The sequence below is a fragment of the Sebastes umbrosus genome, chromosome 6 (genome assembly GCF_015220745.1).
Source record: "Sebastes umbrosus isolate fSebUmb1 chromosome 6, fSebUmb1.pri, whole genome shotgun sequence".
Classification (NCBI taxonomy): domain Eukaryota; kingdom Metazoa; phylum Chordata; class Actinopteri; order Perciformes; family Sebastidae; genus Sebastes; species Sebastes umbrosus.
In genome coordinates, this window is record NC_051274.1 from 26,675,105 (window position 1) to 26,688,299 (window position 13,195).

A 13,195-nucleotide genomic window follows, 5' to 3' on the forward strand; every position below is an offset into this window, starting at 1 on the left:
AAAACACCCAGCCTGCAAGCTGAGAAGTGATTTGTAACCTTGTTCTGAAGGTCGCCAGATAGTCAGATCAAGAGGTCTTCTAGCTAAGGTTATCACATCTTCAAGCTTATCTGCCTAAAGTTTGTCACCTTGTTTGAATATAAGGACTTTTACTGAGCTGATTACAGTTGAAAGATCCCGGATGAAGGCTCACAGAGAAGAGTGGATGCTGTCAGGAGGTGTTACCTGTTCTTCTTGGCATTATTGATATCAACATCTGCTGCTGCACCTGAAGAAAACTGATCTGCTGTTTTCACTTCTCTTGAGCTGATTTGCTCAAGAAGGATCCTCTTTAAAAACACAGACTCACAATGAATCGTTACCTGCCAGTGGCACGGCAGCACTTCCTGGCTGCCCTAGCCAGCACCAGTGTGGTGGTAAAGACAATAAGTGCTGTGGTGGTTCTCCTCTACCTGTTGTCATGGGCTGTCGACACTCCATACGCCCTGGGGGTGACCCCAGGCTACCTCTTTCCGCCCAACTTCTGGGTGTGGACACTGGTGACCCATGGGGTGGTGGAGCAGCACGTCTGGGGTGTGGCAGCCAACGTGGGGACAGTTATGGCCTGTGGGCGTCTGCTGGAGCCTCTGTGGGGTGCCCTGGAGCTCCTGATCTTCTTCGCAGTGGTTAATGTGTCTGCAGGCCTCCTGGCTGGACTCTCCTACCTCCTCACCTACGTTGCCAGCTTTGACCTGGACTACCTGTTTGCTGTGCGTGTCTACGGAGCAGCCGGGTTCCTGGGAGGTGTCCTGGTGGCGCTGAAGCAGACCATGGGGGACACTACAGTACTCAGAGTGCCACAGGTGAGCCTAACTAAATACCAAATTTCTTCTCTGCATTGATGCTCCTCTGTTGAGCCTGTGAATAACACCAGACCAGTACCCCAACAAGAATGTAAACAGCACTGGAAACCTAACCACTAGTCCTTGAGATGTGTACATAAACCAGCCTGTGACAGATTATGGCCATCAAACATCAAGGACGCACCCAGACATGTTCACAAAATACCATAAAATGTGCTTTGTTTTTAGTTTAAATTAACATTGAATTTCACAATGGATACACATAGAGTAAGGACAAGAAGATTTTCTTAGTGCCAGATCCTTTGCCTTGATTTACACACACTACATGTAACTGAAAGCACTGAATATAAACTGTACGTCAGGCTTATTCAATTACTTTTTTAGAAGGGCCAGATTTGAAAATCAGTGAAGTACCAAGGGACCAAACATTTACATTTCCTGTCTGATCTGCAAAGCCAGGAATTAAAATGTAAAACAATACACCTTTTAATCTTTGTAGACTGTTGTTTTAATAAACACAATGTTGCATTTAAAAAAATAATTTATTCAGTTTGACTCTCCTAAATCCCCTCTGCTTAAACCAGAGGTTCTCAACCCTTTTTTTTAGCTTACAAGATACAGACCCCCTTATGTATGTCCCTTGAAATAATTTGACGTAACTTATTTTTTACACTTCTACAGTATATGAAAGAACAACACAAGAGAAATGTATTGGAAAGATGTTAGACATGTATTAAACATATTTGTGGATTCTAAGAGTTATAGATTTGTTAGATTAGAACGTAATCTATGAACTATTATACCAACACAGTCGTCAGAAAACTTTTAGGCATTGTACGTTTCCGCAAACCACGTGATACGCTGAATGTCAATGTGTCTGAACCAAAAATACGTTTGATAAATACATTTTATATCAGCCTCATATCACGCTTGCAACCTATGCATGCAACTACATGGTTAAGGCTAGAAAAAACATCATGGTTTGTATTAAAATAATAATGTACCAATTAAGTAACTACCATAAATAAACAATAACCGCCCTTAGCAGACTTTCTTACGCAACGTAATGTTACGGGTAACTCCGTTAAAGAAAACCATGTTATGGAAAACAATGTTACACATGTAATGTCAATGTTTACTTTTGGTTTCACACGGGAAACTATCAGCGGTCTCCTGGGTGAAAGTCCTGTGTTTGTTTGATCCATCCACCGCCCTTGGAGGACTTTCGTGCTTGTTGTACTCGTTATTATACCATGTAACTTTCATACCACATGACGTTCAATAACAGTCTCTCGATATACCATGTCACTTGATCAGCGCGTCACTCGCTGTACTGCTTCACTTGCTCTGACCAAATGCAAAAACGTCCACATTCAACGTATCAGTAGTTTGCAGAAACGTACAATGCCAAAAAAAAATCCTGACGACTGAGCTGTTTATACTGTATATTTAAAAATCTAAATATTTTTTGTTGAAATATGAAGCCTTTTGTAAAGAAAAAATTTAAGTTGGCATGATAATTTAAATGAATGAATCTAAAAACTTTTTTCATATTTATAAATGATCAAAGGGCCGGTTTGAGGTCGTTAAAGGCCCGGATTCGGCCCACGGGCCTGCAATTGAATAGACCCGCTGTGTGCTTAGCTAAAAAGCAAGCATAGTGAGTTTAAAAGGTAGCTTTTAAAAATAAGGTTAATAGACTGAAATGTGCAAATTTACACACTTCACCACGAGCATACTTGCACTGGGAGAAATGCTGGTTTATTTGCGCTGAAAATTCACATGTGGTGAATCCCATGATGTTTGTTTTTTCAGGCGTGTTGCTTCCAGGCACCTTTGAGGCTGTAGTTTGTGGTTTTGCATGAAAGCACCCCGTTATGTGTCTTTTTCAGCCCCTTACTTAGTGAAAAGTACCCAACAGGATTCTACAAACAACAGCCATAAAGACAACAAACACATTTATATCTACTGTAAAGTCCGGCTTTTTTGTGTATGATACTGAGCCTTTTCATTGGGATGACTTCCCAGATTCTTGAATAGTGATTTTAATGCTGGAAGGAACAGTTGTTTCTTTATTTTTACTCTTAGTTGTCTCCAAGAAGCACTTCCTTTATTTATTTTTTTCTTCAGCAACAGAGACTTTGTTTAGTGGCACCACATCCTGACGAAACACAAAAAGTCCATCGCCTATGGCGGGATTGTATAGAGGCGATGACTGCAGTGCCTGAAACGTTATTAAAGGACCATAAAAGTACAACAGAAATGATGTCTGCTATAGCTGATGTACAACTTGGTGCTATGAGGAGCTCTCGGCTACTTTCGTTTTGTCAAATTATCTCTCAAGGGAAAAAAGCTCTATGGCAACAATATGACCCAGAGTAGCTGTGCCATTAAATACATGGGGTTGTTCACATTGCTTTTAAATTATACTTTCTTATCGCGGTTCCATTGAAAGAGCAGTCATCAGTAGCTTTACTCTGCCCTAATGGTCTAAATGCTGTTTTAGAAGCTTTGAATACTGAATACTTACAGTTCTAGTAAATAATAATTGTTCAATTCAATTGAATTGTGATTTTAATGCAGGGGGAGGAACGGTTGTTTCTTTATTTTTTCCTCTTCTTACAACCAAGTAGCACTTCCTTCCTTTAATTACTTTTTTTTTATGGCGGTGTGGTGTGGTAATAATTGGCGGTGTGGTGCGTTAATCGTTTTGTGAGCACACCCATGTCATATAATTGCCAAATACAGTGAATGTGCTGTTGTATTAATGCAATATAAGCCAGTGGTTGATAGGCTGTTGAGTGTTCGTTTGGTTTGTGTTTGTCTTCTGGTTCAGGCATGTGATGCTCTTCCAAATTTGGACTACAGTGTGATCTGTTAATTTGCATTTTTAGATTAAATCTGATGTTCAGAGCAGTTTACACTGACTGTCCAGATAAGGGTTTAGTTTTTGCTGAAGCACACATAAGCTACAAATTCCTAATGTGTCTCTCTTAAACTATAAGGCCACTCTGCTTTAGTTACCTCTTTTTGTGCTTGTTATGAGTTTTAATAAACTGGGTTACTTCACTCTAATTTCCCTCATCTCAGATGAGCAGGTTAGGGAATGCACTCCATCTAAACGCTGGTTTGACTGTGACTCACGCCTGCCACCCTGGCATGTAACCAGCTATTGTTACTGTTCCAGTTCCTGCATCTAGCTGACTTGAGTGAATTGTGGGAACTGGCAGCCACTGTGGTGGTCCGTAGACAAAATGGTAGCTGTCCCTTTGCCTGATTATTTTTGTTCCCAGGAACTAAAATCTGTCCTCTTCCATCTCAGGTGAGACTCAAAGCAGCGCCGGCTCTGGTCCTCCTCCTCCTGGCCTTACTGCGTCTGTCTGGGCTGCTCGACAGCTCTGCCCACCTGGCTGCGTACAGCTTCGGCGCCCTGTCCGGCTGGGTCTACCTGCGCTTCTACCAGAGGCACAGCCGGGGCCGCGGCGACATGTCGGACCACTTTGCCTTTGCCAGTTTCTTCCCCGAGGCGCTGCAGCCGGCCGTGGGGCTGCTGGCGGGGCTGGTCCACGCCGCCCTGGTGAAGGTGAAGGTGTGCAGGAAGATGGTGAAGAGATACGACGTGGGGGCGCCGTCCTCCATCACCATCAGCCTGCCAGGGACGGACCCTGGAGATGCAGAGAGGAGGAGGTGAGTCAGAGCGAAAAAAGAGTTAAACATTTACTCTGCATGCTTATAAACTGATGCAAAGGTTGGTCTGATATATTGGTGCGCCCTGTTATTAAATATATGATACTGGCCAATTAACTTTTACATTTAATTATTAATTTTCCATTAAATACATGGGTTTTGGTCGCCAAAGCTTCATAGCGGGTCGCAACGCCTTCTTGATTGTAAGGGGTGTAAGACAACGTTTTTAAAAAATATACATCTGGCCTACATCTCAGCATTTAGTTCAATTCTGAGAAGAAAACTAAATTGAATTGTTATTTTTAAAGTTTGGATTATTATTTAAGATATAAGCAGGTTAAGGGTGATAATAGTGAAGACCTGAACCCAAGTTATATTCACAGAGCCTTTCCTCTCTGCTAAACAGCCTCATCCTGCATTAGAAAAGTACGCAGAGAACACACAATACACTGAATTGTATTAAAAGTTCCTAAAAATTACAGGAAAACTCATCTCTGATGCAACATTCACAGGAAATAATCTGCTCAAAAATCATCCAAAATTGCTCGTTTTCCACAAACTTCCTGCAGTTCTTGCATTCACTATTTGGGTTAATTGCACAGTTTATCAGTTCTGTTATTGTTATGCATGGAATATAATATGAAACCTTCATAAAATCTGTCACTTAGTCAGGGTCGTCAGTTTACTCAATAATAGAAAACGGGTCTCATAAGGAAAAAGGTTGGGAACCAGTGGATAAGATGACAGAACGCTCACGTGTCTCTTCCAGTGGGGATTCACAGAAACACTGTCAAGCTGTCGGAGGTTTGTTTATCCCCCTGTTCCTTTGTCTAGCTGACTCACTTCCAAGCTGTCATACAGATTCAGTTACAGCTAGATCTCACACACACACACACACACTCACACACAGACCTGTGCTCCTGTAATTGTTAAGGGGTCATTTTATACTCTTTCTTTGATATCTCGGCGGGGAAAAAAAGTTTAGGGAGCTCCGGTAGCCGAATGGATAAGTCGAATATCACATGACCACAACGTCCTTGGTTTGAGTCCAGGCTGGGGGAGTCTTTGTTTCATGTCACACCACTCGCTCTGTTTCCTGTCTATCTACATTGACTGTCAAATAGAAAAACAAAAACTAAAAATCTTTAAAGTAAGTATAAGTACAACATGAGACCTATTAAAGAATATTAAAAATTGGCCTCTACTGTTCCAACTTTCATCCAGGGTAGGTTTGCTGAACACAGCTGCACATGTTCAGGATCAGCATTGTGACATCAAACAAGTATTATTACATTTTTATCTACAAACTGGTTGAACTTGATTTTGTTTCAGTCTACATCCCAACTCGTCTGCTGGGTAGTGTTTCCTTCCTCCAGTATGACACACATTAAATATGGCTGCCACGTGGATGAAGCTCTGAATGAAGCGCTCTGTTAAATGCTTGATTTTGATTAGCTGCTGATTGAGAGGTCGGCCGTCTGCTGAATGGGAAATGAATCTCATGGTGATGATTTAAGCAGTAATTGGTACTTCTCCAGGATAAGTGGGGAGATTTAATCAACAAATGATGAATTTCATTCCTAAAAGGGAATAATTAATTTGATAAATTGCCTATTCTTCTTCTGATTGCCAGTATTAGGAGGACAGTATAGGCAAAAAGTTTTATTTCCCTGATTTTTTTAACACCAACTAACTAGTTGGATATCTTCATTGTGAGTTCACACATTTACCAGATCGTTCTAATTGTGTAGGGAATAAAAAAATATCTTGTAGTTGGAAACAGCATATTACAAAAAGGTCAGTAGGTCAGTAAATCAGACTATAATAGTCCATGGAAACATTTTCGGTATGCTTCAGCTCTGATGCCAGAGGTATCTGATGCTGAGTCATCAGTATTTTTTAATGCGACAGCCGTGGCCGGAGACATTATGTTTTCAGGTTGCCTTTATGGCCGACTGGACCATTCTCGTGAACGCGATATCTCAGGAACACCTTGAGGAAATTTCCTCAAATTTGGCACAAACGTCCCCTTGGACTTGGACGTGTTTTCAGTTCATGAAAGTTAATTTTTGGTCTCCTAAAAATGTCTTATTCAGCATTCAGTTGTACTTTGCTCCACCCTCTCGTGTCACTTCTGGTTGCAAAAAAAACAAGATGGCAACAGCCAAAATGCCAAACTCGAGGCATCAAAATGGCAGTCCACAAACCAGTGGGTGACGTCACGGTGACTACGTCCACTTCTAATATACCGTCTATGGACAAAAGCCATGTTCATTGTTTAGAAGAAGAAAGGCACTTTATTAATCCCCGAGGGGAAATTAATTTTTTCACTCTGTTATTTACACAGTACACACAGGCCCGAAATACACACACATGCACAAACAGGACCTACATGCATTAATGGAGAGATGTCAGAGCGAGGGCGCTGCCCCTGACAAGCGCCCCGAGCAGTTGGGGGTTTGGTGCCTTGCTCAAGGGCACCTCGGCAGTGCCCAAGACTGGCATCTCTCTCCAGCTACCAGTTCACACTCAGTACTTGGTCCATGCGGGGACTTGAACCGGTGACCCTCCGGTTTCCAAGCCAAGTCCCTATGGACTGAGCTACTGCCCCCCAAGTTTACGTTCATAATGATAATTTTGGGGGAGTGGCTTTGGAGGGAGGCCTGAAGGGAAGGGCTGTCAGTGTTGCCGACTTGGCAACTTTCTCTCTAGATTTAGGGACTTATGGAGCTAGTGCTGCTAGCTACTTTCACTGGAAAACATCTGGCAACACTGGGCTCGGATTTTCGGTTGGATCATTTTTAAAATCTAGTGTACTCTTGCTAGTTTCTCAATATTACCAACCCTAGCTTTAACGAAGAACGTCTCTTTTTCTCTCTTCCTTCCAGACAACTGGCCCTCAAGGCTCTGAACGAGCGTCTAAAGCGCGTAGAGGACCAGTCCGCCTGGCCCAGCATGGACGACGAGGAAGACGACGAGGACGACGAGGTCAGAACCGACACACAGCCGCTCCTCCCGGGTGGGCGTGACCCCTCCTCCTCCTCCACGCCGAGACCAGCGGGGGGACCTGTTGGCGCCTCTCTCTCCTCCACCTCCTCATCCTCGATGTCACAGAGCAGCGGAGGGCCGTCTACCGGCGGAACGCAACACCCGGAGTCCAGCATTATCAGCTTCGAGGACGCACCTTCTAGATCGTAACAAATAGGACACACGTGTCAAGATACGCACGCTCTGTTCGGTGTCACTGGCAGCTGTACTAGTGTATTCAGCGTCCCTGACTAGTATACGAATATGTTCAGTGACAGTGAGTAGGTATACGCTCGATATCACACACGCCGACACACACAACATCTTTGACCAGTTCATACACACGACCGTGCGCTCACAAACACACTGTCAATGTCATGATGCATCCCAGAGGGGTGGTAACTGTACAGTGCTTTCAGTTCAGACATGTTGGTTGTAAATGCTCAGTGTAGTTGAGCGAACTGGACACTTAATTCTTCTCTTCCTTCCTGCATTCGACCGAAAGTCAACCAGATACTCTGTCTTGTCCGGACTTAATCCCAACTTGCAGCGCTCGGTCCACTGCTTCATGTGTCTCTTTCTCTTGCTTTCTAAATAAATAACAAAATGGGTGTACTATATTCTTTTTATAAGTCTTTTTCGGAGCAGCCGTAGTTGTTCTCTGATCGAGAATCACGCTGACTTCTTGATGAAAGGCGGCGCACCGGTTTGTTAAGCGCTGAAAAGTGGCTTCAAAGTGACATTAGCTTTTGGTTCACCGGTTCTTGATCTGTAACCAGGTGTGTAATGGAGGAAGTTTAAAAAAACACGCACTCAGCAGAGGTGTTGGACCAGAGGAAAGAAGCTGCTGCAGGTCTGTCCTGCTGATAAACTATGATACAAAACTTCAAGATTTGAAGAGGTGCCAGGTGAAAAGAGAGTTTTCCCGACCAGTTTCATTTGCCACCTGTGTCTCTCTGGAATAAGAGGCAGAAAAATGGACCGTGCACCCTCTCTTTCTTTTTTTTTAAACCCCCATTCGTCGTTCAATGGAGAACAATTCTGTCTTTTTCTTCTGGGTCTGTTCCTGACTAAACAAAATCAAAAACACCTTTTGTTTCTGTGCACTAACGAGACACGTTAATGGCGTTACACTCGGACAGATCTGTGGTTCTTGTTTTACGAGTTATGATGAGTTGATTATATTTTTTAGCTACCCGTGGAGCATCATCTTGTACCGTTTTACACTTTCACTTTCTAAGATCTGAAATGATACAAGAATCAGCAACAGCTATTCAGTAATCTGGCTGCATGTGGTACAGAGAAGTGTCTGTCATGGTGGTTTTAGTCAGTTGGCCCCATTACAAGTGCAGGAGAAGGGTAGAGAATAGGCGTGATGGTTATGCACAGACTGTGCAGGTATTTTTAGAGTTTCAGTTTGTATCTGTGCTGTGTCAAACTCTGCTCTGATTTGTTGTTGTGGTCTCAGACTTATGAGGATAAATGACTCCAGAAACAGAGGATGTCTGCATCCTGGCTGAGGTTTCCCAGTCACATCCTTTGTAACATCTTTCCAAACTCACAATGCCACGCAGGGCCAGTGCTGAATAATCTTCTAGGGAGGGTGATGAGCAGCTAAATTGTTTCATATAAAATACTTCATCAATTCTATGCAGACCAAAAGGTCATTGATTTATTCATTTTGTAGACAGTCATCACTGTAGGTGTCGCGGTCTATTATGGCAACGATCAAATCATTGACTTCCCAATTTCCCACCTGTCTTTGTTGATTTCAGTCAGTTGCAGCCAATAAATTATTTCAGACGTTGCGATCACAGTGATGACAAATTGTTGTGACCTTGTGCGATTACAAGGTTGAAAATGTTTTCTAATTAACGGTGCAGTGTGTAGGATTTGGTGGCATTTAGTGGTGAGGTAGCAGACTACAACCCACCGAAACTTCTCCTGTGTGCCAAGCGTGTAGGAGAACTACATTGGCCGAAAAGAAAACGCAAATGTCCCTCCCTAGAGCCATTGTTTGGTTTGTCCATTCTGGGCTATTGTAGAAACATGGCAGCCGACTCGATGAAGAGGATCCGCTCCCTATGTAGGTATAAATGGCTCATTCTAAGGTGGTGAAAACACAATTCTTATTTTCAGGTGATTGGAGCATATTTATTAATATTATATTCCATTTCTGCCATTAGATCCACCTAAATGCTACACACTGTTCCTTTTAAAGGAGAATTTCCAAATAGTTCTGAAAGTGAACCATGCAATTCTGCTGCACATATGTAACAAGGAGCATAAAGTACAAACGTATGTTCTCTTCATCCCTCAACCCTCAGAGGTCTCTTCAAGCTGTGGAAGTCTTCCTGGGGCCAGTAGATTAAGTTGCAGGTTGTTTGTCGTCTGTCAGCTGTTGTAGGTCTTGCTTTTATTTCACAAACCATCTTGGAAAAATGCTGATTGATGATAATGTCCGTTGGATTTTACTCAGCAGGTTCCTTCAGAAGCATGAATTTGAAATCTGGAAACTACACAAAATGTTTGAATCAAGTACAGAAATTTGTTGTTACACGTTTAATTCAAATATGAAGTAGCTCTGCTTTACATAATTAAAGTTGCAGTGTGTAGGATTTGGCGGCATCTAGCGGTGAGGATGCACATTGCAACCAAGCATGTAGGAGAACTATGGTGGCCGACGCGAATGGCCCTATCTGAAGCCAGTGTTTGGTTTGTCTGTTTTGGGCTACTGTAAAAACATGGCGGCCGGCTCCATGAAGAGGACCCGCTCCGTATGTAGATATATATGGCTCATTCTAAGGTAACAAAAACACAGCAATTTCTATTTTCAGTTGATTATACGCCAAAGAAATAGCCAATAGATCCCCTAAATGTTACACACTGTTTCTTTAATAATCTAATATTTGTTTTGTGAAGAATAATCTTGCAGTGGCCTTACTGATCGTTTTATTTGTCACTGACTGAGTTGGCATACTACAACAAATCAAATGTAACAAAGGACACAGCGGGTTATTTATGCCATCACTCGCCCTCTATCATTAACCAGGAGGAGAAAGTACTGGCCTGTTGTTTTTCAATGTAATTTGGGGATTGGCTATGTTCCAAATCTGAGCACCCAGCAAAGTATGCTTCTACCTTATTTAATACCCCAGAAATGCTATGTAAAGGTTTTATTCATGTGTGTGGGAAATTAGAATTTGTCAAATGGAATGAGAAATGAAATTACAGTTATGTGAGTCTGATTCTTGATCAGCTTGCGTTTTTTCTCTAGAAACCTTCAGCCCACAGGCTCCGTCGCCTGGATTTCAACTTGGCTGACACATTTGATAGCGCAGTTTTGAGGAAGAACATCACAAGATTTGCTTTTTGACAAACAGTGCCGTATGACTTGGGTGTGTAAAGCTGTGGAATAAGCGAAATGATGTCACCAGTTTAGGAACATGTGCTCCTGGGAAACATTAGCAGTCTGATATTCAAACTTGCAATGACTTTTGTTTTGTCCCTATAGATTTCCAACCTATGCTTATGTTTTTAATCTGACAGTGTGTTCCAGATTAACGTTATGAAGTACGGCAGATTCAATATGTAGAGTTTGAGTTTGGACTTTTAAGTCCAGGCAATGAGAAACAGTCACCTGATGGAAAGGTGTTATGTATGGGAAGTGATAAGCCATATTAGAGTGATGAACTTCTGTGTTTTCTGTCCTGTGTTTCCTCTTGTTCCCTCTGCTCATTTCAATGTGCTCTTATTTTGGAAGATGGTGTTTACATTGGATGTGTGGGGTCATTCTTTAATTAAAATGTGAATGAACTGTGGTATTTGCATAACTGAATGGACAGGGATGAGAGACGATGTCTTTTTTCAGACTACAGCTGAGTCAAATCCAGCTTCAGAGTGCAGAAGGTTGAGCTGCAGTCAAATATCTGAAATCTCAAACCGCATCCTACCATCAAATGTATTCCTAGTAGCAATGGAGGTAAAGTTTCAAAAACCAAAGACTGTATATATAGATGGACGACGCGTCTCTACTTCTTCCCACCGCACAGAAGTGAAGCCAAAGTATCCCGAATACGGGAGCTCCCATCTTGAGTTTTTTATGTTATTTGGAGTCCGAGTCAGCGCAATAGTGATCGGGGGGCTGGAGCCGCGATATCAAGGTCCCGCCCACCCACCTGCCCTGGCCAATCACGAGCCGAGCACGGCCACAGCTTGTTAGCGTGAGCCACCTAGCTGCTATGTTAGCACCACGGTCGCTGTTTTTGCTAGAAAGACACAACAACTAACCATAATATCTCTATAACTACATTTATGATCAAATGGACACATGTTCCATTACACAGACTCGTGACGGTTATAGAAAGTTAAAGGTGATGCAGATGTTGCATTCTCCCTCCCCCGTTCCCTTGAATTCACTTCACAACAAGTCATTGCCAGGCACTTACCATCAATCTCAGCCATTTACCTGTTTTTTTCACACTAACTGACAACCCAGAGATACCAACGTCTTTTTATTCAATAGTAGCCTAGCCTAGTCTTGTTAGAAGTGGGAACCAAACGTCAGATATCTTCCACAGAGATAAACAAAACATTAATTGTGGACCCGCCAACATTTTTTAAATTATTAATTCACGATCATAATTTTTTTCAGGAAAAGTCATACTTTCATTCGGCACCTTTCTAAAAGTTCTGTTGTATTATTTAAAAAAACAAAACATTTGTCTACATGAAAAGATCTTTAAAGTTACCATTCTCGAGCCTCCGGCTGCGCGACTACGTCCTTCAGAGCAGCTGTCAATCATGATGTCTCAACCCCTTTTTATAGCATCACATAACTAATTAAAACCAAAATGAACACTTGAACATACATCAGCGTGATAAGAACTACCTAAAATTACAGAAACCGTCCTTGGGGAAAAATTATTTGACGTGTACTTTGACTTTTTAGTTTGGCCCATGTCCCATCCGCTAACATGGAGGAGGCGGGCTTTGTGACCTATACTGCAGCCAGCCACCAGGGGGCAAATGAGATGTTTTGGCTTCACTTTTGGGGAGCTGTCATGCTGTCCATCTTTATATGCAGTCTATAGTCAAAACAAACCAGTACATACAGTAATAACTACAGATGGTACAGTTTTATGGTGTCATTCTCATACCATTTTAATTGCAAGTTACTCTGGAAATAACATGATATCTTTTTTAGCTTAGCTACTGCTGACTCAGCTAGCATCAGCAATGCAGCAAAACACATTCTGACATGGATGCCTTGGAGATAATCATGAAGTTGTATAATCTGGTGAAGTTGTGTAACGTGATCAGTGAGAACGTGTGGGAATGTTGTAGTTGGCAGTCTGAGGTTTCAGATTGAGCCCAGCCAAACCTCCACTCATTATCTGTGTGGATAATGACAATTTACAGTTGGTACAAACTGGACAAACTAGGAAAGCTACAGGCGAGGGTAATGAGTGGTGTCACTGTCAGTGGCCAAACCCTTTTAGTCAATGAACAAGCACTACATACACAGTTCATAAGTGTTTTGTCCTGCACACCAGTATCACCAGTATCAAACTATTTTTAATTCTCAGCAGGTGCTTTCTCAGTTTTACCCAAACAATTAGATTTTCTGTCAAAAGTGG

The 13,195-nt window shown here is 42.3% G+C and overlaps 1 protein-coding gene across 1 annotated transcript in view; it reads left to right on the forward strand.

Moving 5' to 3' along the window:
- The window catches only part of tmem115 (transmembrane protein 115), a 9,286-nt gene extending 1,110 nt beyond the window's left edge, over positions 1-8,176 (forward strand). Inside the window, exons 1-3 of the mRNA XM_037773037.1 lie at positions 1-842; positions 4,165-4,529; positions 7,418-8,176. The exon at positions 1-842 is cut by the window's left edge and continues 1,110 nt beyond it. Of these exons, the coding sequence (XP_037628965.1) occupies positions 351-842; positions 4,165-4,529; positions 7,418-7,727 (1,167 nt within the window). The 5' untranslated portion in view covers positions 1-350 and the 3' untranslated portion in view covers positions 7,728-8,176. The remainder of the gene's footprint in view (positions 843-4,164; positions 4,530-7,417) is intronic.
- Positions 8,177-13,195: the final 5,019 nt, after the last annotated feature.